The sequence below is a fragment of the Oncorhynchus keta genome, chromosome 21 (genome assembly GCF_023373465.1).
Source record: "Oncorhynchus keta strain PuntledgeMale-10-30-2019 chromosome 21, Oket_V2, whole genome shotgun sequence".
Lineage (NCBI taxonomy): Eukaryota > Metazoa > Chordata > Actinopteri > Salmoniformes > Salmonidae > Oncorhynchus > Oncorhynchus keta.
Window position 1 is genome coordinate 29,401,843 of NC_068441.1, and position 26,727 is coordinate 29,428,569.

Genomic DNA, 26,727 nt, shown 5'->3' on the forward strand with positions numbered 1-26,727 from the left:
ATTAAATATTTATATGATAATAAAGATCTAGGAGCACGTGGACGGAGAATCTGAAGTGAAAACAGTACAGTTGTATAATATTTTTGTTTTCTGTTTAGCACTTCTGAAAACCACATTTGACCTTTCACTGGCTATGCCTTGATGTTGAATAAAAACATAATTGGATGAAAGTGTGTAAGTTATTTTTCTTCCATTTTACATTAAAAGAGGAACATATATCTGCACTCAATTTGGAATGTTAGAACCAGAATAAACAACTTTATTGTAATTTCTTTAAAATACAAGGGATGCCTGGAAACAGTTGTTACAAATACAAATGTTCAATACAAAAGTGGAAAGTGACTCTAAATTGCTTGGAAAAAACAGGAGAGTCCATATTTGAAACACTTATCACAAGGCTGATGATGCAAATGAGTCAAGGATCAAGCCAAGTCCCTGAAGCGACATGACATTGACTGAACAGGAGACTATTGGCAAATACTTCACAGGTAATAGGAAAACAGAGCAGTGAAGCTGTAGTCACTGTGAAATTGAAACAGAAAAGTAAGTTCAGGGAGATAGTCATGTGGATAATATAATAAATATGTGATTCTAAATACAGTGCTATTATTGATATCAGTATCAAAGGGCATTATATACATATACATATAAGTCCATACCTACAGTGTAATTTTAACAGTACCGCCACAAACCAAACCACATTGTTTGTAATGATGCTAGCTACCTATTTAGCACGTAATGCAGCTACACTTAAGACGTCAAAAATATATGATAGCCAGGTATGGTGTATGTTGTGTACATAAAACAAATACAAATAAAGTAGAGGGCTGAAACACTTGTCATCTTGGAACATCCACTGTAGTAAACAAACAATTATAACAATACAAATGTGTATAAAATGGTTCACTTCAGAATGGTTCACTTCAGAATACCCTGTTGATTGTTTTGGACTTGCTGTAAGAGGGTACTTACTGTAAGAGGGTACTTACTGTAAGAGGGTACTTACTGTAAGTCGTAGGGTACTTCAAGAACATCCTGCACTCAACAGCAGCAACTATAACATTTGACCTATTTAATATGATGTTCACAAGACTGCCATAATGCCCTGACCACACTTCAGACAGATACACATAGATGTTAACCTCAGATGTATAAAAACACCAGGCTGAGCTCAACTGCAAAAATATTGTTGCAATAATACTGATCCCACCAGACCCAGTACACACTATACATTCCATGACAAAGTGGCTGTCCAAGAGGGCACAAGAGAAGTGTGTGTGTGTTTGTCTGTATTTCTGTGTCTGTGTGCTGGGGAGATAATGTCCAGTGTAAACCGACTGTTATTCCAGAATAACTTACTGCACTTTACTTATTTTGAGCCACAGAATTTATGGGTCTGGGACACTCCAATATTTCAGGCCTTGCTGCAGGGCAGGCTTCGTAGAGTAGTGTAGTATAAATTCTGGCTCCTCCCTCATGGACTAGACAGAAGTCTTGGAGAGGGGCAGGAGCCTTGGCTGTCAAAGCTTGCATTGCGGGTTTTCCACTGTAGGAGACATTTCACATGGTAAGATTAGTGTACCAACATGGAAATTGCTGTCACTGTTAGGAGTTTACCTACCATCAGAAATTCTAAACATAGATGGATATATATACAGTGCATTGGGAAGGTAATTCAGAACCCTTGACATTTTCCACATTTTGTTACTTTACAGCCTTATTCTAAAATGGATTAAATAGTCCCTCCCCCATCAATCTACAGACAATACCCCATAATGACAAAGCAAAAACACTTAGACATTTTTGCAAATATGTATTAAAAATAAACAACTTAAATATTAAATTCATATAAGACACTTTACTCAGAACTTTGTTGAAGCACCTTTGGCAGAAATTGCAGCCTCAAGTCTTCAAGCCATCACCGATCCACTTTTCATTTTCCATTTGTTTTGTCTTTGTTTTACACACCTGGTTTCAATTCCCCAATTACATGTTCATTATTTAACCCTCTGTTTTCCCCATGGTTTTTGTGCGTGATTGTTTTATGTATATTTGGTCTGTTATTGTGTGCTCGGTATTATGACATGTTATTGGAATATTTATAGTAAAAAACACAAGTAAAGTTACTTTTGTTACTCATCTCTGCTGTCCTGCGCCTGACTCCTCTGCACCAGCTACACCCAGACCATTACAGGTGGAGTGCTGCAGAGATTGTTGTCCTTCTGGAAGGTTCTCCCATCTCCACAGAGGAACTCTAGAGCTCTGTCAGAGTGACCATAGGGTTCTTGGTCACCTCCCTGACCAAGATCCTTCACCACCGATTGCGCAGTTTGGCTGGGCGGCCAGCTCTAGCAACAATCTTGATGGTTTCAAACTTTTTCCATTTATGAATTATGGAGGCCACTGTGTTGTTGGGGACCTTCAATGCTGCAGAAATATTTTGGTACCCTTCCCCAAATCTTTGCTTTGGCACAATTCTTTCGACCTCGTGGCTTGGTTTATGCTCTGACCATGCACTGTAAACCTTATATAGACAGGTGTGTGCCTTTCCAAATCATGTCCAATCAACTGAATTTACCACAGGTAAATCTCAAGTATGATCAATGGAAACAGGAGGCACCTGAGCTCAATTTTGAGTCTCATAGCAAAAGGTAAGAATACTTATGTAAATAAGGTATTTCTGTTTTGGTTTTTTTAATACGTTTGCAAAGATTTCTATCATTATGGGTTATTGTGTGTAGATTGATGAGGACTTTTCATTTTATTTAATCCATTGTAGAAGAATGCTGTAACATAACAAAATGTGGAAAAAGGGAAGGGGTCTTAATACTTTCCGAATGAGCTGTATATACTGAACAAGATAGAAACGCAACAAGCAAACATTTCAAAGATTTTACTGAGTTACAGTTCATATAAGGAAATCAGTCAATTGAAATAAATTAAATAGGCCCTAATCTATGGATTTCACATGACTGGAAATACAGTCAGGTGGTCACAGATACCAGGTGGTGGCGTGGATTAGAAAACCAGTCAGTATCTGGTGTGACCATCATTTTGCCTCATGCAGCGCAACACAACTGCTTCCCGTAGAGTTGATCAGGCTGTTGATTGTGGCCTGTGGAATGTTGTCCCACTCCTCTTCAACGGCTGTGCGAAGTTGTTGTATATTTTGGTGGGAACTGGAAAATGCTGTCGTACACGTCAATTCAGAGCATCCCAAACATGCTCAATGGGTGACATGTCAGGCCATGGATGAACGGGGACATTTTCAGCTTCCAGGAATTGTGTACATAATTTGCAATATGGGGCCGTACATGATCATGATGAAACATGAGGTGATGGAGATGGATAAATGGCACTCCAATGGGCCTTAGGATCTCATCACGGTATCTCTGTGGATTCAAATTGCCATTGTGTTCATGGTCCATACCATAACCCCACCGCCACCATGGGGCACTCTGTTCACAACCGCTCACTCACACTACGCCATACACGTGGTCTCCGGTTGTGAAGCCTTTTGGAGGTACAGGAAAATGATCTAAAATGACGTTGGAGGCGGCTTATGGTAGAGAAACTAACATAACATTCTCTGGCAACAGCTCTGGTGGACATTCCTGCAGTCAGCATGCCAATTGCACGCTCCCTCAAAACTTGTGGCATTGTGTTGTGACAAAACTGCACATTTTAGAGTAGCCTTTTATTGTCCCCTGCACAAGATTCACCTGTGTAATGATCATGCTGTTTAATCAACTTCTTGATATGCCACACCTGTCAGGTGGATGGATTATCTTGACAAAAGAGAAATGCTCACTAACAGGGATGTAAACAAATTTGTGTACAACATTTGAGAGAAATAAGCTTTTTATGCGTATGGAAGATTTCTGGGATCTTTTATTTGAGCTCATGAAACATGGGACCAACGATCTACATGTTGCATTGATATTTTTGTTCCGTGTACATACATTTACATTTTGATAATTTGGCAGATTCTCTTATCCAAAGCGACACACAGTCAGTGCATCCAACTAAGATAGGTAAGACAACCACATCACAGTCATTGCAAGTTATACCTTCGTTAATAAAGCAGCTATCAGGGAAACAGAGTAACCGACCTACCTCTTTCTGAGACTCGGTGGCCTCCAGTAGAGGGTGCCAGTGAGCGATGGGCTTGCGGGGATAGGCCAACATCTCGTTCCAGTGGTCTCTACCCAGTCCCTCTGCATGACTGCCGACTCTGTTCACACCTATGATCTCATTGTGTCCCACCCTGTGTAGAAAAAAGGCAAAAGGCACCCATTAAAACTTCAGCCACATCTGGCATGTAACTTCACATTTTCTCTTCTATGATTAGCAGAACTGACAGTTGGAATCTCATGGTTGTAGCATAAACAAACCAGACCTAGGTTCAAACACTATTTCCAATATCAAAATTACTTTCACCTACATTCTGTAGTAAGTATTCAGATAACCTTTATTTGAAAGCAAAGTGGTTGAATATTGGAATGCATTTGGAAATACAATAAAAATATGAATATACACGGACTCAAATCCATTCCCATATTTAACCCAGGCATTTGAAAATAGTATTTCACATAAGTATTTGAAAATACTTCCAAATACAATTTGGAAGACTATTTGGTTTTTACAAATAACCGTTCAAATACTCAAATAAAGGTACTTGTTTTGGGCTACGTATTTGAAAATACTGAAATACACAGAAAAAGTATTTCAAAATCATAAATACTCAAAGACATGTATTTGAGCCCAGGTCTAACACAAACAGATCAATAACAATAATTTACTAATTATTCTTGATAATAATAAGGGCAATTATAACAAGTGATATGGCAATACAAACAAGTATATATATATTATGATAATGTCATACAAGTCATAGTCCATGACGGATATATGCAGGCTGACTTGGTCCATGTTCTCAGGGGGGATGTCGAAGATGATAGCTTCGTTATAGGTGGGGTTCAAAGTGTTCCTCTTGATGGTGGTTTTCCTCTTTTTTAAGCGCCGTCCGTCACTCTCCAGGGAGACCTTGACATATGGGTCTGCCAATAAACAAGATAAAATATGATTTGATTTCTTTAAAACTAAAAGTGCTTAGCTACTTAAAGGATCAAGCTGACCTGACTCTAGCTACATTATGTGATATGTAATTAGCTAAGTATGGCTCTTGTGTTACGAAACCAGATATATGATACCAAATCAGATTACATTTTTGTCTTGTAATTTAGCATAGGCCTACACTCTTTTACCATAGAGATGGCCAAATCAATGCGTAGAACAAGAGTGAACAACAGTGTTTAAGGTAAAACAAGCACAAAACCTTTTAAAGTGAACCCACTGACTCAACTATACCTGAGTATCCTGTGATGTCCATGGCCTTGAGGTTTCTGCACTTGATGACGGTCATGGTGAGTCGGCCTGCGGTCGGCAGGTAACAGAGAGAGAACATGATCTCCCCCAGGTCTACACTCTCCTGTGTTCAAGGCCACAGACAAAACACATCAGAACAGAAGGAAACAGTTATCACACATTACAATGCCACTAATATTGTTAAAAGTATAGTTGAATGAATTTACATGTTTAGATATTTGTTTCCTTACTTTGAAAGCAGTCTATGTACAATGTCTGATGTAAAAAGGGCTTTATCAAAAACATTTGATTGGATAATTGATTGACTTACAGAGGTGGCGTACTGAATGTCCTTCCAGATGGCCGTCTCGCGAGAGAGGTCCGACACCTCAAACAGGTTCTCTAGGATGACCTCGCCGATCATGTCGTGGCTGGAGAAGCGGTCAAAGTCAAAGATGCTCAGGTGCAGCTTCCTGCTGCCCAGCTCCTCGTAGGGCACTGTGAACTGGAAGGACTCATCAAACATGGGGTTGAGAGTCTTGCGATGGACGCGAGTCTGAAACTTACGCTTGCGGTCAGGCAGGAGGTAGATTTTGACATAGGGGTCGGAGCTGCCGCATAAGTCCTTGGCAGGCAGGTCGAAGGCCTTGAGGATGTTGACGAAGAGCGCCTCGGACTCATAATCGTACTTGAGGGAGAAGTTGATCTTGCCACAGGTCTTGGAGGACTCGTCGGCCTCCAGGGGGCTCTGTTTGTAGAGCTCTGGCTGAATGCGACCCAAACTGGCCAGGCTGGTGGGTTGGTCCTCTGCATAGGGGAAGTCGCTGCCTCGGTCAAGGCTGGTGACATGGTGAATTTGTCGGGGGAGGTGCTTCTTGAAGGAGCTGTGCCTGGAGACATGGAGACATTTTTGCCAGTTGAATCATTGTCATGGACAATTTACACACTCAGGCAGTGAAATAATGCTAGTACCATATGGCATGTCTGGGAAATCTGTGCCCTCGCATCCCTTCAGAATAATGTCAGATTCCAATTTAGAGTACATTTAATCACTTTTTCTTTCTGGTATTAGATTATTTAGTTTTTTCTTCATTTAGCGCAATAGGAGCGACACGGCAGTAGGGGCATTCAACTGACAACCTCATAATTTGTTTTATCTATCTATCTCTATCTATTTATCTATCTCATCTATCTCTATTTATCTATCTCATCTTAAAGGTCACAAACGGAGATATTACAGGGGTGGATATTCTCTGTACCACTATGATACACTATAAATAGCCACTTCCTGACAACATCACATACTATTACCTCAATACTAAAACATGGCCTGGGCACAAACTGGACCTCAGAGGAGCCCTGTCTAACCTATTTAAGTAGGATGCCCATAGACACGGATATTAGGTCAGTTTTGTGTTACTCCACCCAAATGGTTAGGATTTGGGCAGGATATACTAATAAGCTGATACTAGGGATGCCTCCTAAATGTCACCCTATTATTACCTGTACAGTATATTGTACTAGTTTTGAAAAGGGCCCAAGTCAAAAGTAGTGCACTATGTAAGGAATAAGGTGCTGTTTGGGACACAACCTAGGTCTGTGTTTAAGGGCAACTTCCTCCCGGAGCCTGACCTATTGGAGGAGGCAGGCTCGGTGGTCTGCCTGGTCATGCGCGTGCGGCGTAGGAAGTGGTCTTTCATGGACAGCTGCACCTCGGCAGGGATGTTAGGTGACGTGTGGCTGATCTTCACCGCAGCCTCCAGGAAACTCGCCGGATCCGAAGGATTCAGCTTGTCAGATGCCATGGCGTGCACGTGCGTGTGTGCGCGTACGAGAGTAGGCCTGAGGGCATGTGCTGAGAAGGCTCTGTCGTAGGGTCTGTCAGAGGCAGAGGAGGGGGGGGCGGCGGGGGCAAGGGCAGTGGCACTGGAGGAGAGGTCCTTGGTGCGCCAGGGCAGCCAGCACAGCTTCCAGGAGGCAAAGACGATGACGCCCAGCAGGGCCAGGCCAAAGGCCACAAACCCCAGGAGTAGGAAACTGAAGGAGAGATCTGGAGGAGGCAATGGAGGGATGGAAGAAGGGATGGAGGTGGAAGAGAAGAAAGAAAAGGGGAGGGGATAGGTCAAATGAGCTATTTGTTTTGCCAAGTCTGTGCTCACCTAAAGGGCAGGGTCCTAAAATGGTGCTAATTCAGGTGTCATGCTTTGGCACGATTCAGCTTGAACCCTGAATAATACAAGTCTGGAATGAGTTACATGTCTTTGATTACAAATAATCTATGAAGGAATTTAAAGTAATGAGAAATAAGCCTTCATCTCTCTCTCTCTCTCTCTCTCTCTCTCTATGTCCCTCTCGCACACACAGATGCAGAGTGCAAGTGCTCACTGTTTGAGCTAAATGTAATTATCCAGAAACAGTCCCACAATACATTTTACCAAGGAGCAAAGCCACACTCATAACCAGACAATTTTTCAATAAACCTAGTTGAACAAATAATATCTCAAATTATTGTTTGACCATAATCTCAGAAGTGAGATTTTAAATTAAGATTTATTTTTCCTGAGGCAGAGATAAAGCAAGTAGCACAAAGGGTGGAGCTTTAACGCTGAATCTTGGTCTGATGGTGGTTTAATAAGCTCTGTTCATCATAAGGGAGTGTGCTGAGCCTGCTGCTGTGGCACAGGATCTGGGCTGTGTCCCAAATGATACCCCATTCTCTGCATAGTGCACTAGTGTACTACATAGGGAATAGGGTGCCATTTGGGACTCAAGCCTGGATTTGGGAGACACATTTTCCTCTCAACAGTCCAGTCAGCACATGTATTTTTTTAATTTTTTTATTTCACCTTTATTTAACCAGGTAGACCAGTTGAGAACAAGTTCTCATTTACAACTGCAACCTGGCCAAGATAAAGCAAAGCAGTGCGACAAAAACAACAACACGGAGTAACACATGGGATAAACAAAAGTACAGTCATTAACACAATAGAAAAATCTGTATACAGTATGTGCAAATTAAGTAAGGAGGTAAGGCAATAAATAGGCCATAGTGGCGAAGTAATTACAATTTAGCATTTTATACTGGAGTGATATATGTGCATCCTCTTGGTGGAGAGAATTTAGGACAACTGGTAATCCCTCTATACTCGAAAATAAAAAGTTGGAATTTCACAGTCACTCAAAATTCTGTGGCTTACTTACACCCTGATTATCTTTTGGGATATTGAAATGATCTGAGTTGGTGGTTGGGTGACTAACCCACTATGAAGTTTAATGTACCTTCAATAAGTGAAATAGCTAAGTGCTTCTAAGTATCACCTCCCGCCGCCGGTGCTCAAAAGCCTAAACAAAAACCATCAGAACAATTTTGCCCTTTGAGTGTATTTATGTTTAGTGTTTTTTTTTGCTGTAATACATTTTTAAGTACCAGCAGTTTATTTAGATGTACGTTAATTGGTCTCCTAGGCACACACACACACACAGACTTCAAATCAAATATTGATGTGAGAGCAATGCAAGTTTGTACAATTACTACACATCTCACATCTTTGACATCCCAGCCTAATGCTAAACCCAAAGCCAAGAGATGGTAATAGGTGGTATTCAGTGTTCATACAGTAATTTAATCTAGCGTGTGTCTTTTTAAATCAATAGATGTCAGAGAGTAAGCCTACTGTGTTCATTATATTGTACAGTATTTGCAGTTTTTATTCATCATAAAATTGTGTAAACCTATGTATAAAAAAGAACAAACGTATTTTGTGAAAAATGTCTGGACATAAAGGCATGATGCAGTACAATTGGATCTTACTGTCTGTAAAATGGGGGAAACGACCACATTTAATGTATCTGCTGCACTGCTCTGGCTGAAAGAACATGCAGTGAGACCAGACCAGTAGAGCTTTTTCAGGTACTCATAAATCTAATTAAACCTTTCTTTGTAGCAGAGACACAGAGAGAAACCAAAGCCCCAGGGTTTGTTCTCCTTGTCAAGTGCCCTCATATACAACTTGGTCTCAAAAGAATCCTTGCCATTCGACATTTCCACTCCCATTCTCCCCAACCCCTTAATTCTGAGAGTTGCAGTCTCAAACACAACATGCCAGGTAAACAGTCAGGTCCAACATTATTGGCACTCTTGATAAAGATGAGCAGAAAAGACTGTAGAAAATAAATAATACAAATACTGAGCTATATTGTACACAATTTAAAAAAGGAAAAATTTGTCTCTGGACTAATTGAAAACTTCTAGTTTGAATTGAAGAGGGCAGTCCATAAGCACAGACAAAGGATATCAAGGATCTGGAAAGATTCTGTATGGAGGAATGGTCTACGATCCCTCCCAATGTGTTCTCCAATCTCATAAACATTTTAGAAAAAGGCTCAGTGCCATTATCCTCACAAGGTGAGTTATTGAAAGGTGTTGAAGCAACTGTAGCACAGTTGGTAGAGCATGGCGCTTATAACGCCAGGGTAGTGGGTTCGATTCCCGGGACCACCCATACGTAGAATGTATGCACACATGACTGTAAGTCGCTTTGGATAAAAGCGTCTGCTAAATGGCATATATTGTTGAAAACAGGGGTGTCAATCATTTTGACCCCCATCTTTTTGAGAGGAAAAAGTAGTACTTGTTAAACATAATATATATATTTTAAAAATTGTATTAGTATATCATATATAATTTCCCATGTTTTTGTGCAATATAGCTCATTATTTGTATTCTTTATTTTTTCTCATCTTTATGAAGGGTGCCAATAACTTGGGACCTGACTGTATGTAAGCAATCGAGAACATTCGTTCTTTTTTATTTATTTAACCAGGCAAGTCAGTTAAGAAAAAATTCTTATTTACAATGACAGCCTAGGAACAGTGGGTTAACTACCTTGGTCAGGGGTAGAATGACAGATTTGTACTTTGTCAGCTCAGGGATTTCATCTAGCAACCTTTAGCTTACTGGCCCAATGTTCTAAGCACTAGGAAACCTGCCACCCCAACTTCCCAGTTCTTACACTAATTCTCTATGTCTTGGTGGATGATGTGCGATAAAAAGCTCAAAAATAACAACTAATCACCCTTGACTGGGACGATTTGCAGTGTCTCATCAGGAGTCAAGTGGCAGCAAGATGGCTCCTCTTAAATCATCTTTAAGCAATTACCCCAGCAGCCTCCTCGGCTATTTATAGGCCTCAGCCACCTCACACATTGGCCACTTTATCATTCTCCCCACTCAATCCTTTGCACCTGGGATTTACCCACAGAGATTATATTTATGAGGGATCGGCCAGTTAACTAATTTATTATTGTACAAAAATGAAATCGGTATGGGATCATCCCTTCATCTGCAATGACCACATGATTAGGGCTGACAATACACAGGAAATGGGCTACCTGTCTGAAAAGGAAATATACATTATCCAGCTGGTTATAGTGGTTCTGTTGGAGAAAACACAGCCCATCAAAAGGCAAGACAAGAGCACAGAAAGATTATTTTCCCATTGCATTGTCAAGTAAAGGGTATATCAATATTATATATAATGTATGTCATTAAAGGGATACTTTGGAATTTTGGCAATGAGGCCCTTTACTTCCTCAGAGTAACTTTTTTTTATTTAACTAGGCAAATCAGTTAGAACTAATTCTTATTTAAAATGACAGCCTAGGAACAGTGGGTAAACTGCCTTGTTCAGGAACAGAACAACATATTTTTACCTTGTCAGCTTGGGGATTTGATCTTCCAACCTTTCGGTTACTGGACCAACACGCTAACCATTAGGCTACCTGCCACCCCCATGGATACCATTTTTATGTTTCTGTGTCCAAGAAGTAAGGGAGTTAGATGTAGTTTTGCAAGCCAATGCTAACTAGCATTAGTGCAATGACTGTAAGTTTATGGGTATCTGATAGCATGCTAACAGTTACCATATATGTCCAGTCATTGCGCTAACGCTAGCTAGCAATTGTGCTAACACTTGTTAGCAACTTCCTTCAAACTGTACGCAGAGACACAACAATGGTATCCACGAGTTCATCTGACTCTGGGGAATGTTATCGGTTTTGGTTTTCCATTTATATTTCGAGGTAGCATGTTAGCACATAGGGCGCACCAATTGGTGTCACCTCGTTAGTAAGTATGTGGTATATCTGTGCTGGCTTGTCCATCTCATTAGTCGGAAGTGTTTGTTTTGCTCCATATTCTTTTACTCTCAATCCTAAATTGTGGATTTTTCTTTTAGTTTGTCTTTTCGGAGGCAAACATAGTGGGCATCCACGGTGGGTGTCTTTCAGAACCCCTTTTGAACCCCTTTCTGTTTTATTTTCGTTGTCAGAGAGTTTTTGCTTTGTTAGTTCCCTTTGTTGTGAGCAATATTTTGAGTTTGTCAGGTGGGAAAGTAACAGGAAATCCTGAAGTGTACAAAACATCAAGGACACCTGCTCTTTCCATGACATACACTGACCAGTTGAAAGCTATGATCCCTTATTGATGTTAAATCCACTAAAATCAGTATAGATGAAGGGGTGTGCGAAGAGTTAAAGAAGGATTTTTGTGGGTGCCATTCAGAGGGTGAATGGGTAAGAAAACACCGGTTTGGGTCAAGAACTGAAACACTGCTGGGTTTTTCACGCACAACAGTTTCCAGTGTGTATCAAAAATGGTCCATCACCCAAAGGACATCCAGCCAACTTGACACAACTGTGGGTGGGAAGCATTGGCGTCAACATGGGCCAGCATCCCTGTTGAATGCTTTTGACACCTTATAGAGTCCATGCACTGACAAATTGAGGCTGTTCTTAGAACAAAAAAGGTAGGAGGTGCAACTCAATGTTAGGAAGTTGTTCTTAATGTTTTGTAGCAACATTGCAAAATTTTCCCTAAGCTGCAGCCCTGGTGACCCTGTGTACAGTATAGTATGAAGGAAAGAAAGGCACACTTCTTCAGTGTGAGGATATTTACAGACAAGCAATTACTGGGATTGCCATGTGGAAACTCACCACAACCCTTGAGGTATAGGCCTACCTACTTCCAACAATCCCCTATTTAAAAGGGGCTATTACTGAACTGTTGCCAAATGAAAAACATTAAAATAGCCCTATTGTAAACAAAGCAAGGTTATTACAAAAAATCAGTTTAGTTTCAGTTAGTTTTCAGACTTATTTGGTTTCAGTTTGATGAAAACATTTCTATTTCGTTTTTATATTATTTAGTTTCAGTTTTAGTTGTAGAGTTAGGGACAGAAAGTAGCCCATGTGTGGGAGGCCAGGAGCCATTTTTTGTGTTGTAGGCCTATAGTTTGTTCACTTCTTGCCACTAGGGGGCTGGCTGTAAGGTGATAGGCCAGGACCATAGACTTGAATAGGCATACCATATCTATATCTCTGTCATGTTTGTGTCTGTGAGAGCAAGGGCATCGCCATTGAGGCCATCTCCATCTTCAAATCGTCAATTTTCTTCTTCACAAGTAAAATTCATTGGCTGATGCCTCCTGATGACCCCAGCTGTCACGACTCCAACCGGGTCATCAGGTCATGCCAACTGAGTCATCAGGAGAGATCAGCCAATAAAGTTGACTAAATCAAAATGGAAAAAGTCCTCAAGGGTGCTGCCCATGCTAACACAGGCTTTAGGGCACTAGAGGACTCCATACAACGGACATGCTGTAGGTTTGGTTAGGTTTAAATTATAAATAAACCCTAATGTGAGTGGTGCAATAAATATGAAACTCTCTTTCCCATGTTTTTTACTTCAGTAGTAGATGTAAGAAGAATCAAGTACCTTTATCTGACAGAAAGAGAGAGGAAAAAACTACAAATGAAGTCATAAACATGTTATGTTTATGTAATTGTAACAGTTTAGCTTTCGTCCGTCCCTTCGCCCTGACCAGGGCTCGAACCAGGGACACTGTACACACAGATAACTGACACCCACGAAGCATTGTTACCCATCGCGCCACAAAAGCCGTGGCCCTTGCAGAGCAAGGGGAACAACTACTTCAGGTCTCAGAGCGAGTGACGTCATCGATTGAAACGCTATTAGTGCACACCACCGCAAACTAGCTAGCCATTTCACATCGGTTACATAATATTAAACATGTATCACTGACTAACCCCTTCAAATAGGGTTAATAAAAACAGCTGCAACAACAGCAAAAACATAAGCAATACAACACTTCTTCATTTTCTGGTTTATCTTCTCGTTCCAGAGAGGTGGCCGTTCTGTTTCTCCATGAACACTTGGGATGCAGGGCAGAAACCAGATCCAGTACCACAGTGCACAGCTTTGGACAAACAGCCATCCTTGCCTGCCAAAACTGGTGAGGGGACTCTGTAAACATGCCCCCATTTACTTCTTCTAGGTATTTCCACAGCACGGGGCACTTAATGCCCTGCCAGGTTGACCCTTTGGCTTGACAGTGACTTCAGACACAATCTTCAAAGGGAGGAAGCTATATTTCTGAAGCACTGTGGTCGAGATTCTTGCTAGATTTATTGTGCTGGCATCTTCCTGGGGTCCTGCTGCTCCATGGCTGAACTCTGATTTGCTGAAGTACAAAATACTTTGATTCCCTCATCAGGGGCTCCATCTCAGTTGAGCGAAGTGCCAGAGACACACTTGGATCCATCAGACAAGCTGCTGCAGGGATTGGATCGAAGTTGGCTGCAAAGGATTCAGTATGCGTAAGAAGTGCTCACGCAGTGACTTCAGGAGGACCTGTGCCAACTGTTTTGCAACAGTAGTTGACTTCAAGGTTGAGAAGACACAGCACCACATCAGACAGCGACTGGCTGTCAGTTTGAAGTTGGTCGGTGTGGATTCTGAACTGCTGCTGCAACTTCACAAGCTGTTCTAGCTTGGCACAGTCACACTCCATGCTTCCCTGTTAGCTAGTAATAGCTAGAGATAGTGAGAAAGAGAGAGAGAGAGAGAGAGAGAGAGAGAGAGAGAGAGAGAGAGAGAGAGAGAGAGAGAGAGAAATGAACCTACAGAGAGATGAACCTGGAGAAGAGTCCCCTAAGCAAGCTGGTCCTGGGGCTCTGTTCACAAACAGACTCCACAGAGCCCCAGGACAGCCACACAATTAGACCCAACCAAATCATGAGAAAACAAAAAGATAATTACTTGACACATTGGATAGAATTAACAAAAAAGCAGAGCAAACTAGAATGCTATTTGGCCCTAAACAGTGAGTACACAGTGGCAGAATACCTGACCACTGTGAATGACCCAAACTTAAAGAATGCTTTGACGATGTACAGACTCAGTGAGCATAGCCTTGCTATTGAGAAAGGCCGCCATGACTCTCAAGAGAAGACAAGCTATGTGCACACATATTTCCCTCAGATTTCCCTCCCTCACATACCAAATTTTGAGAAACTCCCATATCTACTGGGTGAAATTGCACAGTGTGCCATCACAGCAGCAAGATTTGTGACCTGTTGCCACAAGAAAAGAGCATCCAGTGAAGAACAAACACCATTGTAAATACAACCCATATTTATGCTTATTTATTTTCCCTTGTGTACTTTAACCATTTGTACATTGTTACAATACTGTGTATATACATAATATGACATTTGTAATTGATGACATTTGTAATGATAACAAGTTCAAACAGGTGCCATTAATACAGGTAACGAGTGGAGGACAGAGGAGCCAGTTACAGGTCTGTGAGAGCCAGAAGTCTTGCTTGTTTGTAGGTGACCAAATACTTATTTTCCACCATAATTTGCAAATAAATTCGTTAAAAATCCTACAATGTGATTTTCTGGATTTTTTTCTTCTCATTTTGTCTGTCATAGTTGAAGTGTACCTATGATGAAAATTACAGGCCTCTCTCATCTTTTTAAGTGGGAGAACTTGCACAATTGGTGGCTGACTAAATACTTTTTTGCCCCACTGTATATACAGTGCCTTGCGAAAGTATTCGGCCCCCTTGAACTTTGCGACCTTTTGCCACATTTCAGGCTTCAAACATAAAGATATAAAACTGTATTTTTTTGTGAAGAATCAACAGCAAGTGGGGCACAATCATGAAGTGGAACGACATTTATTGGATATTTCAAACTTTTTTAACAAATCAAAAACTGAAAAATTGGGCGTGCAAAATTATTCAGCCCCTTTACTTTCAGTGCAGCAAACTCTCTCCAGAAGTTCAGTGAGGATCTCTGAATGATCCAATGTTGACCTAAATGACTAATGATGATAAATACAATCCACCTGTGTGTAATCAAGTCTCCGTATAAATGCACCTGCACTGTGATAGTCTCAGAGGTCCGTTAAAAGCGCAGAGAGCATCATGAAGAACAAGGAACACACCAGGCAGGTCCGAGATACTGTTGTGAAGAAGTTTAAAGCCGGATTTGGATACAAAAATATTTCCCAAGCTTTAAACATCCCAAGGAGCACTGTGCAAGCGATAATATTGAAATGGAAGGAGTATCAGACCACTGCAAATCTACCAAGACCTGGCCGTCCCTCTAAACTTTCAGCTCATACAAGGAGAAGACTGATCAGAGATGCAGCCAAGAAGCCCATGATCACTCTGGATGAACTGCAGATATCTACAGCTGAGGTGGGAGACTCTGTCCATAGGACAACAATCAGTCGTATATTGCACAAATTCTGACGTTTATGGAAGAGTGGCAAGAAGAAAGCCATTTCTTAAAGATATCCATAAAAAGTGCAGTTTAAAGTTTGCCACAAGCCACCTGAGAGACACACCAAACATGTGGAAGAAGGTGCTCTGGTCAGATGAAACCAAAATTGAACTTTTTGGCAACAATGCAACACGTTATGTTTGGCGTAAAAGCAACACAGCTCATCACCCTGAACACACCATCCCCACTGTCAAACATGGTGGTGGCAGCATCATGGTTTGGGCCTGCTTTTCTTCAACAGGGACAGGGAAGATGGTTAAAATTGATGGGAAGATGGATGGAGCCAAATACAGGACCATTCTGGAAGAAAACCTGATGGAGTCTGCAAAAGACCTGAGACTGGGACGGAGATTTGTCTTCCAACAAGACAATGATCCAAAACATAAAGCAAAATCTACAATGGAATGGTTCAAAAATAAACATATCCAGGTGTTAGAATGGCAAAGTCAAAGTCCAGACCTGAATCCAATCGAGAATCTGTGGAAAGAACTGAAAACTGCTGTTCACAAATGCTCTCCATCCAACCTCACTGAGCTCGAGCTGTTTTGCAAGGAGGAATGGGAAAAAAATTCAGTCTCTCGATGTGCAAAACTGATAGAGACATACCCCAAGCGACTTACAGCTGTAATCGCAGCAAAAGGTGGCACTACAAAGTATTAACTTAAGGGGGCTGAATAATTTTGCACGCCCAATTTTTCAGTTTTTGATTTGTTAAAAATGTTTGAAATATCCAATAAATGTCGTTCCACTTCATGATTGTGTCCCACTTGTTGTTGATTCTTCACAAAAAAATACAGTTTTATATCTTTATGTTTGAAGCCTGAAATGTGGCAAAAGGTCGCAAAGTTCAAGGGGGCCGAATACTTTCGCAAGGCACTGTATATATATATATATATATATATATATATAACAATTTTACAAATATTAAAACTGCATTGTTGGTTAAGTGCTTTTAAGTAAGCATTTCACTGTAAGGTCTACATCTGTTGTATTCGGCACATGTGACATACAATTAGATTTGATTTGACTCGACAGAGAGAGAGAGCGACAAGGAGAGACAAACAGAGAGAGTGAGAAATAGAGAGCTCCACTTCACTATCACTTTGATAGGACTCAACAAAATAACAAGGTAGAAAATGGACATTATTTTCCAATGTCTAGACACAATGCTGAATTGTTATGTATCAGAGAGAGAAATGTTATGTCTGCCTATTGATTTAGTCAATTCCATGAAACATCTGGTACAAAAACAAAACGTATCATCATTATAATAGAAAGACCAAACAGAACAAAATATATTATCATATGAATAAACAAAACAGTAAACTCAAAAGGGCACTTTTGAGAGTGCCAATGTTATATACTTTCATACAATTACAATTACATTTGAATTTTACATTTGTCTCAAGATAATAACTATGCTAAGAAATAATGTTGCGTTTAGTGGAATTTTTTAAAGATTTGTGTGAATAAAATATTTAATAAAAATTAAACACGCCAAAAAAGCAGTTTACACCAGGGAATATAAATTGAACTCCAGAGTTGGTGTTCAGCAATTCATTTCCATAACTGGTCTAGCCACCCAGAGGATGATAATGTGGGACAAAATCATGCTGAGTTGTTGAGGCTAGTAATTAAACAAGGCTGAGAATCCTACAGCGTGATTCGTGAACACATTATTAACATGTTTCTGGACAAGAACGCTCCCCCAAACCAAATGAGAGCTCAGTCGGTAGGATTCGAGCAGGAAATGCACACCGATTCCTTTTACAAATACAGCTCATTATGTGAAAACCTACAGCAACCTACAGCATTGTCACCAACCCCTGGGTTATATAAATAAGAAGTATCATTGAGACACACACACACACACACACACACACACACACACACACACACACACACACACACACACACACACACACACACACACACACACACACACACACACACACACACACACACACACACACACACACACACCCAACAGACAAGTGTCCTTGCAGATAAAGCAGCGGGGCAGGGGGATGATGCAAGTATCCTGTCCCTTTCCTGTCCCTTTCTTATGTGTGTGAAAGTGGGTTAGATTAGTATTTGTTGGGCTGGAGACTGAGGAGAGTGTGGACGGGAGATAAGAGAGAGAAAGGCCAGGCTTGCTGGTTTTGATGGACATAGCCGGTCATTCTGAAGAGAAGCTGCCGAGAGGTAGCCAATAAGAGCGCTTGGCCGAGCAAATGTCCCTAAATCTGACCAAGACTGTTATAAATGTTTTTTTTTTTAAAGTCCTATTTTGGGAAAAGTCAAGTTATTCAAAACTGTCTGTTGGAGAATGAAACCATGTGATTTTAACCAAGAATTGACTCTGAAACATTGCCTTAGGCTAGCCTTGTCTCACTTACCAAGCTGGAAAGCAAAGACTATTAAACTAGTAGAGCCCAAACAGTGGTATGCTACCTGATGAATGTTCTGTCCAACCAACCAAATATACCCATCTTCTGTTAAAGACACAGAGGGAAAGATCCTGAAGTAAACACTGTGACTCTGCAGACTTGTCTCTGGGTGCTAAAGCGCCTTATGCAATTTCCAAACCCAACTCCAACAGCCTACATAACATATGCCAGGCATGGTCAAAAATAGAGCATTATAAAAATAAAGGTTTTAAAGTAGCCTTGATAAAAAGTGACTACTCTCACATTATGCTCTTGTGAAAAGTAATGGAGAGATCAGTTTTAGATGAATTGTACTGTGCTTTTTATTTATTTTCAAGCTCTACTACACCTTAAAAAAAATTGCATGCTACAGAACTCACCAATAACATATTGAGTGGTGAGTTACTGTATGAAATAAATGATGTACTATACATATATAATTGACCCGAGCAGAAGGATTTGCTAGCCACCATTCAATATGCTATCCTCTCTTAGGGATCTGATTGACTGACAGTTTGAGTTGATAAATGAATGGAGGGATCACCCCCTGCAGCCAAAACAGCCAAACCTGATTTCTAACATTAATTATACAAGAGTGAATAGATTCACATCTCTTGTAAAAATCTTGTGTTTTAGGTGGCTGAGAGCTAAACGTGGCCAATCCTGCTCATGGAGCTCTTACTCCATCTCCTCTGTTTCTCCATAGATTAATCAGCCATAAACATCTAATTCGTCAACACCTGGACCCTTGGGGGGACTGACTTCCAAATTAATCATTCAAATCAATACAAATCAATTTGGGTGCTGCTTTTTTATAAAGTCATTCATCATGTGAGGTTAGACAAAAGACCACGACCCAACCTTCCCTTTCAGAGGAACAAGAAAAGGGCAACAGTGGCAAAGAAAATCTCCCAAGACTGACAGATTGAGGTTGAGCGCCAGATAGCGAGTTATCTTCTGGACGGCACAATGCAGGAGTTTGCATGACCGTCACAGCTGGTCAGTTATGGCCAATCTCCGGTCAAAAAGGCTTTGGTTGCTCAAATGCTGACTTGAATAAAGGGTAAACCCATTTGAATTCAATCACTTCTTGACAGCACCCATTTTGAAGCAGTCATACATATTTGCCCATGGTAAAAGTGCTCAGAAAGTGACTTTATGGATCTGAATGCAAAAACATTCAAAAGATAGAGATGCTCAAGGTTGACCCATTTTGCATACCCCAACATACCATGAGACATCATGTCTTCATCACTGGAAAATATAAACGGTTGAGTTTGATATAATTTATGGTCCAAAAAAGTCACTTTCTGACCTCTTCTTCCATGGACAAACATGTATGTAAAGTTTCGTTTAAATCAAAAGTGATTGAGTTCAAATGGATTTGCTTGGATGACTGGATCCTGAATGTGAAGACGTCCATGGCTCACATGATCAAGGATCAGGCTTGAGTTTTTGATGCAGAATAGATCCAGTCCTACAGTGCACCCATCGGGCCCTGGTCAAAATCTGTGCTCTATATAGGGGATAGGGTGCCATTTGGGATGCAGGCTTACTCTGTGTGGTTCTGTCCAGTACCTGGGGGATGATAGAGGCACACTGTATAACAGGCCCAATCTCCGCACTGACCAATGGATGCTCACACTTACCTATTGCTATTCATGCCCTGATGGGTTGAATGAATGGTTGCCTGGTATTGGTTGATGCTGTCCAGATGAACCTTCATTGCACCTTAAGAATTTTCACATGCATGGGCAAATTCTGTTACACTTTGTTAATGCACTTACGTGCTCATCGTAAATACCCAAAGTGCTTCCTGCGACATCAAAAAGAAATCACCAATGAAATCCTAATTACATTACATTGACCACAATGTTGAATGAATCAGACATTACCGGGGCCTTATCTGGAGTGGTAGCTGTCACCAGTCATACAGGTCCAAAGGAGACTCACGAGTCACTGCACACCATATCAACATGCTGTCATGGTAACAGTTGCAGGAGCCCTTCAAATAAGTATGCATAAAACATAATGAGGAGTCTTCCAAAATGTTACACCACAAAGCACTATATACAGTGCATTCAGAAAGTATTCAGACCCCTTGACTTTTTCCACATTTTGTTACATTACAGCCTTATTCTAAAATTGATTAAAATACTTTTTTCCTCATCAGTCTACACACAACACCCCATAATGACAAAGCGAAAACAGGTTTTTAGAAATGTTAAAGATTTTTTTTTTTTAAAACAACCTTATTTACATAAGTATTCAGACCCTTTGCTATGAGACTCGAAATTGAGCTCCGGTGCATCCTGTTTCAATTGATCATCCTTAAGATGTTTCTACAACTTGGAGTCCATCTGTGATAAATTAAAATAATTGGACATGATTTGGAAAGGCACACACCTGTCTATATAAGGCCCCACTGTTGACATTGCATGCCAGAGCATAAACCAAGCCATGAGGTCAAAGGAATTGTCCGTAGAGCTCCGAGACAGGATTGCGTCGAGACCCAGACCTGGGGAAGCGTACCAAAACATTTCTGCATCATTGAAGGTCCCAAAAAACCCAGTGGCCTCCATCTTTCTTAAATGGTTTGGAACCACCAAGACTCTTCCTAGAGTTGTCTTCCCGGCCAAACTGAGCAATCGGGGGAGAAGGGCCTTGGTCTGGGGGGTGATCAAGAACCGGATGGTCACTCTGACAGAGCTCCAGAGTTCCACTGTGGAGATGGGAGAACCTTCCAGAAGGACAACCATCTCTGCAGCATGCCACCAATCAGGCCTTTATGGTAGAGTGGCCAGATGGAAGCCACTCCTCAGTAAAAGGCACATGACAGCCCACTTGGAGTTTGCCAAAAGGAACCCGAAACACTCTCAGACCATGAGAAACAAGATTCTCTGGTCTGATGAAACCAAGATTGAACTATTTGGCCTGAATGCCAAGCATCACGTCTGGAGGACGTGAAGCATGGTGGTGGCAGGATCATGCTGTGGGGATGTTTTTAGGCAGCAGGGACTGGGAAAGGGATAGATGAATGGAGTTAAGTACAGAGAGATATTTGATGAAAACCTGCTCTAGAGCGCTCAGGACCTCAGACTGGAGCGAAGGTACACCTTCCAACAGGACAACGACCCTAAGCACACAGCCATGACAATGGCTTCAGGACAAGTCTCTGAATGTCCTTGAGTGGCCCAACCAGCCTGGACTTGAACCTGATCGAACATCTCTGGAGAGCAATAGCTGTGCAGCAACGCACCCCATCCAACCTGACAGAGCTTGAGAGGATCTGCAGAGAAGAATGGGAGAAACTACCCAAATACAGGTGTGCCTATCTTATAGCATCATACCCAAGAGGACACGAGGCTGTAATCACTGCCAAAGGTGCTTCAACAAAGTACTGATTAAAGGGTCTGAATTCTTATACTTAAATCTGTTTTTTTTTGTATTATAATTATACATTTGCAAACATTTCTTAAAACATGTTTTTGCCTTGTAATGATGTGGTATTGTGTGAAGATTGATGAGGGGCAAAACTATTTAATCAATTTTAAAATAAGGCTGTAATGTAACAAAATGTGGAAAACATCAAGAAGTCTGAATACTTTCCAAATGCACTGTAATACATTCACTCTGCTTTTTGTCTGTCTCTTTCTTTAAGTATTCCTCTTGTCCATGACGCACTCTCTCTGTTCTGAGACAATAGTTACTATTATATACCTTTCTAACATGGTATTGGTGTATATTTCTGTGTTCTTTGGGTTGGATCACATTCTTCCACAGTGTCTACAGGAAACAACAGGCCATCTAAGCTAGTTAGCGAACCAACTCTCTCTCATCTTATCTATACCCTTAGCTTCCCATTTCAGTGAAACCTTTCCCTTAGAACTGGCCTCCAGTACATCGCCAGTATACTAACCACAGGTCCTGGGATCGGGGTGCAAACAGAACCACGGCCCAAACGGCCATGTCAGTCAGTCAGGCCACCACCATTGGATCCCGGCCAGCAACATGTCACAGGGCCAGCCTTATTAATCAGACCGTGTGGCCTGAGTGCCTGAAAAACACTCACACACTCCTGCAAGTAGAGCTGCGGTCACTGAGAATGTGAATTTTTCTTGTGGGTTTGTTTGCGATAGTGTATTCACAGCACATAGATCCCACTGGGGCTGAGGCTTTTATCTGGAGGTTCATTCATGAGTGGGTTGGAACCAGACTCATGCAGACTGACTGCAATGCTGTAATTGTGAATGAACTTGGCACAAACACAAACACAAACGCACACAAACATGAAATGCAATTGTCTCGTTCTGCCCTTGAGCAGGAATGTAAGAATTGCTCATCTGACTGCAATATGTTTAATGCACTTGAAGGGTAATGGATTGAGACACAGCTCAGTACGGTGAGATCAATACTAACACAGTATGCAAGATAATATCAAATGGACTTCTTACAGTACACTACACTAATAAGGCTTTGCTTAGAGATGTTTCAAAGCAAAACACCAAAGAGCTTTGGAGGAACATTGAAAAATCAATGCCTTACCCTATTTCTTTATCTAGGTTTTCACATTTCAAGTAAAAGAAAAAAAGTAAAAAAAAGATCTGAGATAAGATTGATAAAGGGCTCTGACTCCCACAGGTGCGACACACGACAGGCAACAGTGGAAAAGGGCAGATTAACTCTGCATTTCTTCTAAGTCACAAATTGTCCTGTTTCCATTTTAAATTAGATTTTTAACCAGTCGTACTACTACATTCCCCCAATTTATCAACATTGTTATAATATTACATCAACAAGCAGCTAATATCATTCAAAGTGATAGCACTCACCGGTGACGAACTCTCCTCTCTCTCCCTTTTTGAATCTCTGTACAAGCGCTCTCTCTTTCTCTTTTTCTAGCTCTCTTTCTTTTATCACTCTCACTCCGTTTCTCTCTCTTTTTCTCTGCCACTCTTACTTTCTCTCTCTCATTCAGAGGATGCTCTCCTTACCCTTCCTCCACACCGAATGAGCTTTCAACTGGGACCCCTTTTCTATGGAGCTGTGAGCCATACAGTCAGTCAGCCAACAAACCAGCCAGTCATCCCGACTGTGTGCAGTACTAGATGCAGTATAGCCTACTGCAACTGTCCAAGGGAAGGTACTTCAGCCAAGCCTGGAGAGCAGTTACCAACCTTTTATAAATAAGACCTACAGCTGATCCATAAGGCCATTAAATATGGACCGGCTCCCTTTATTTATTTCTAATAATAATAATAATATTAACTGTCAGTGTGCAGCGCTGGCAGTTATTAGCCCTATTAATTAGCCTATTGAGGTTCTCCGTCTCTCCTCCTGTTCCTTTTTTTGTGGCGAGCAGAGAAAACACATTTTCATTCCTTTTATGTCCTAAAGAGAAAGAGGCTAACAGAGGAGGAGGGTGAACATGTTGGACTGCATGCATATTAATTAAATAAGCTTATGAATATCAGACACATGTGTGAAAGGGTGCCTTGGATATTACACCAGGACTGATAAAAAAGACTGGGAGGAGGAATAATCAAATACAGAAATAGGGAGCAACTTGGAGGAGAGCAGGAGAGATAACCTTATCAATTGTATACAAAGGCTTATATAATCAGTAATGGGCAGATGGACCAATGGGGACAATGTGTGCGCGGTCCATGTACTGTATGTCGTCTGGTCTGTGAAGCGTGTAGCTGATGATGGACATGATTTGTGTCATATACCTCTACCGGTGCCCAGCCCAAATGTGCTTACAAACACTACAAAACAAAATAAATGTTTCACAAATGATACGCATACAATAAGCATTGTGTAATGAATTTCCTCCTCTTCTTCCGAAGAGGAGAGGCGAAACGGATCAGAGGACCAATACGCGGCGTGGTAATTGTCCATGGTTCTTTTTTAATGCGTAAAAGTACACATGAACAAACTAACAACAACAAAAAACAAGAAATGTGAAAACTCAAAACAGTCCTATCTGGTGCACACACAGAGACAGGAACAATCACCCACAAACACACAGTGAAACCCAGGCCACCTAAGTATGATTCTCAATCAGAGACAACTAATGAAACATAGAATTTCCCAAAACCTAGACAAACAAACATAGACTGCCCACCCAACTCACGCCCTGACCATACTAACTAAACACAAAACACAGAAAATAAAGGTCAGAACGTGACAGTACCCCCCCCCAAAGGTGCGGACTCCCGGCCGCAAAACCTTGACCTATAGGGGAGGGTCTGGGTGGGCGTCTGTCCGCGGTGGCGGTTCTGGCGCGGGACGCGGACCCCACTTCACCCTTGTCTTTGTCCGCCTCATTTTCCGCCTCCGTGGCTTTCTCACCATGGCAACCCCTCTCAATGACCCCACTGGACAGAGGGGCAGCTCGGGACAGAGGGGGGCAGGGGCTCTGGACAGAGGGACAGGGGCTCTGGACAGAGGGACAGGGGCTCTGGACAGAGGGACAGGGGCTCTGGCGCCTCTGGGCTGAGGGGCTCTGGCGCCTCTGGGCTGAGGGGCTCTGGCGCTCTGGGCTGGCGCCTCTGGGCTGAGGGGCTCTGGCGCCTCTGGGCTGAGGGGCTCTGGCGCCTGGGCTGAGGGGGCTCCGGCAGCGGCGCCGGACAGGCGGGAGGCTCCGCAGCGGCGCCGGACCGGGGCAGTGGCGCCGGACAGGCGGGAGGCTCCGGCAGCGGCGCCGGACAGGCAGAGAGGAGGGAGGCTGCGTGGAGCCGGACAGGCGGGAGGCTCCGGCAGCGGCGCGCCGGACAGGCGGGGGGCTCGGACAGGCGGGAGCGCAGCGCCGGACAGGCGGGAGGCTCCGGCAGCGGCGCCGGACAGGCGGGAGGCGGAACGCTCCGGCAGCGGCGCCGGACAGGCGGGAGCACCTGCAGGGAGGAGAGGCGGAACGCTCCGAGAGACAGCCTGGTGCGTGGGGCTGCCACAGGAACTACCAGGCTGGGGAGACTTTCAGGAGGCTTGGTGTTAGGAGGAGCCTGAAAGACCGGGCTGTGGGGAGCACTGGAGCTCTGGTGCGCAACCTGGCACCACTTCCCCAGGCTGGACAACTACTCGAGCCCGGACCCTCAAAAGTGCAGGCACAAGTTGAACCGGGCTGTGGGTAAGCACGGGAGATCTAGTGCTTACTACACGCACCTCTCCCCTAGGCTCCACTCCCACAGTTGCCCGGTACGAGCGGAGCGCAGGCAGAGGACGCACTGCACCCTCCCAGCGCCCCGGAGACACAGCACGCAGAGCCGGCGCAGGATAACCTGGACCCAGACTGCGTACCGGCGACCAGACCCGCTGAGCAGGCACCATACGCCCTGGCTCAATGCCCACACTCGCATGGCACTCTCGGGGCTGCCCTATAGCGCACCGGGCTATGGACACGCACTGGCGACACCGTGCGCTCAACCGCATAACACGGTGCCTGACCAGTAATGCGCTGCTCATAATAAGCACGAGGAGTGAGCTCAGGTCTGCTACCTGGCTTAGTACCACCCCTCGTGTGCCCCCCCCCAAAAAAAATTTGGGGCTGCCTCTCGTACCTGTCGCACTGCCGTGCTGGCTCCTCATATTGCCGCCGATCAGCTTTCGCTGCCTCCAGCTCTGCTTTGGGGCTGCGATTTTCCCCAGCCCGTGCCCAGGGTCCCTCTTCGTTCCATATCTGCTCCCATGTCCAGGAGTCCTGTGATGGTGGCCTCTGTTGTTGATGCTGCTGCTGCTGTCGTCGCTGTCCTTTACCACGCCGCTTGGTCCGATTGTGGTGGGTGATTCTGTAATGAATTTCCTCCTCTTCTTCCGAAGAGGAGAGGCGAAACGGATCAGAGGACCAATACGCGGCGTGGTAATTGTCCATGGTTCTTTTTTAATGCGTAAAAGTACACATGAACAAACTAACAACAACAAAAAACAAGAAATGTGAAAACTCAAAACAGTCCTATCTGGTGCACACACAGAGACAGGAACAATCACCCACAAACACACAGTGAAACCCAGGCCACCTAAGTATGATTCTCAATCAGAGACAACTAATGACACCTGCCTCTGATTGAGAACCATACTAGGCCGAAACATAGAATTTCCCAAAACCTAGACAAACAAACATAGACTGCCCACCCAACTCACGCCCTGACCATACTAACTAAACACAAAACACAGAAAATAAAGGTCAGAACGTGACACATTGCAAGTACAGCTACCATCTAGCCACACAACACAAACAGTACATTTCTCCTTCTCCAGGCATTGTGAACAAACTGAG

At 42.7% G+C, this 26,727-nt stretch overlaps 1 protein-coding gene across 1 annotated transcript in view; it reads right to left on the minus strand.

The window, feature by feature from the left end:
* Positions 1–236: 236 nt before the first annotated feature.
* The window catches only part of LOC118399790 (synaptotagmin-6-like), an 81,622-nt gene continuing 55,131 nt past the window's right edge, over positions 237–26,727 (minus strand). Inside the window, exons 2-7 of the mRNA XM_035796031.2 lie at positions 7,000–7,417; positions 5,699–6,257; positions 5,371–5,491; positions 4,889–5,060; positions 4,117–4,267; positions 237–1,546 (exon numbers count right to left, since the gene is read on the minus strand). Coding sequence (XP_035651924.1) covers positions 1,475–1,546; positions 4,117–4,267; positions 4,889–5,060; positions 5,371–5,491; positions 5,699–6,257; positions 7,000–7,417 — 1,493 coding nt within the window. The 3' untranslated portion in view covers positions 237–1,474. The remainder of the gene's footprint in view (positions 1,547–4,116; positions 4,268–4,888; positions 5,061–5,370; positions 5,492–5,698; positions 6,258–6,999; positions 7,418–26,727) is intronic.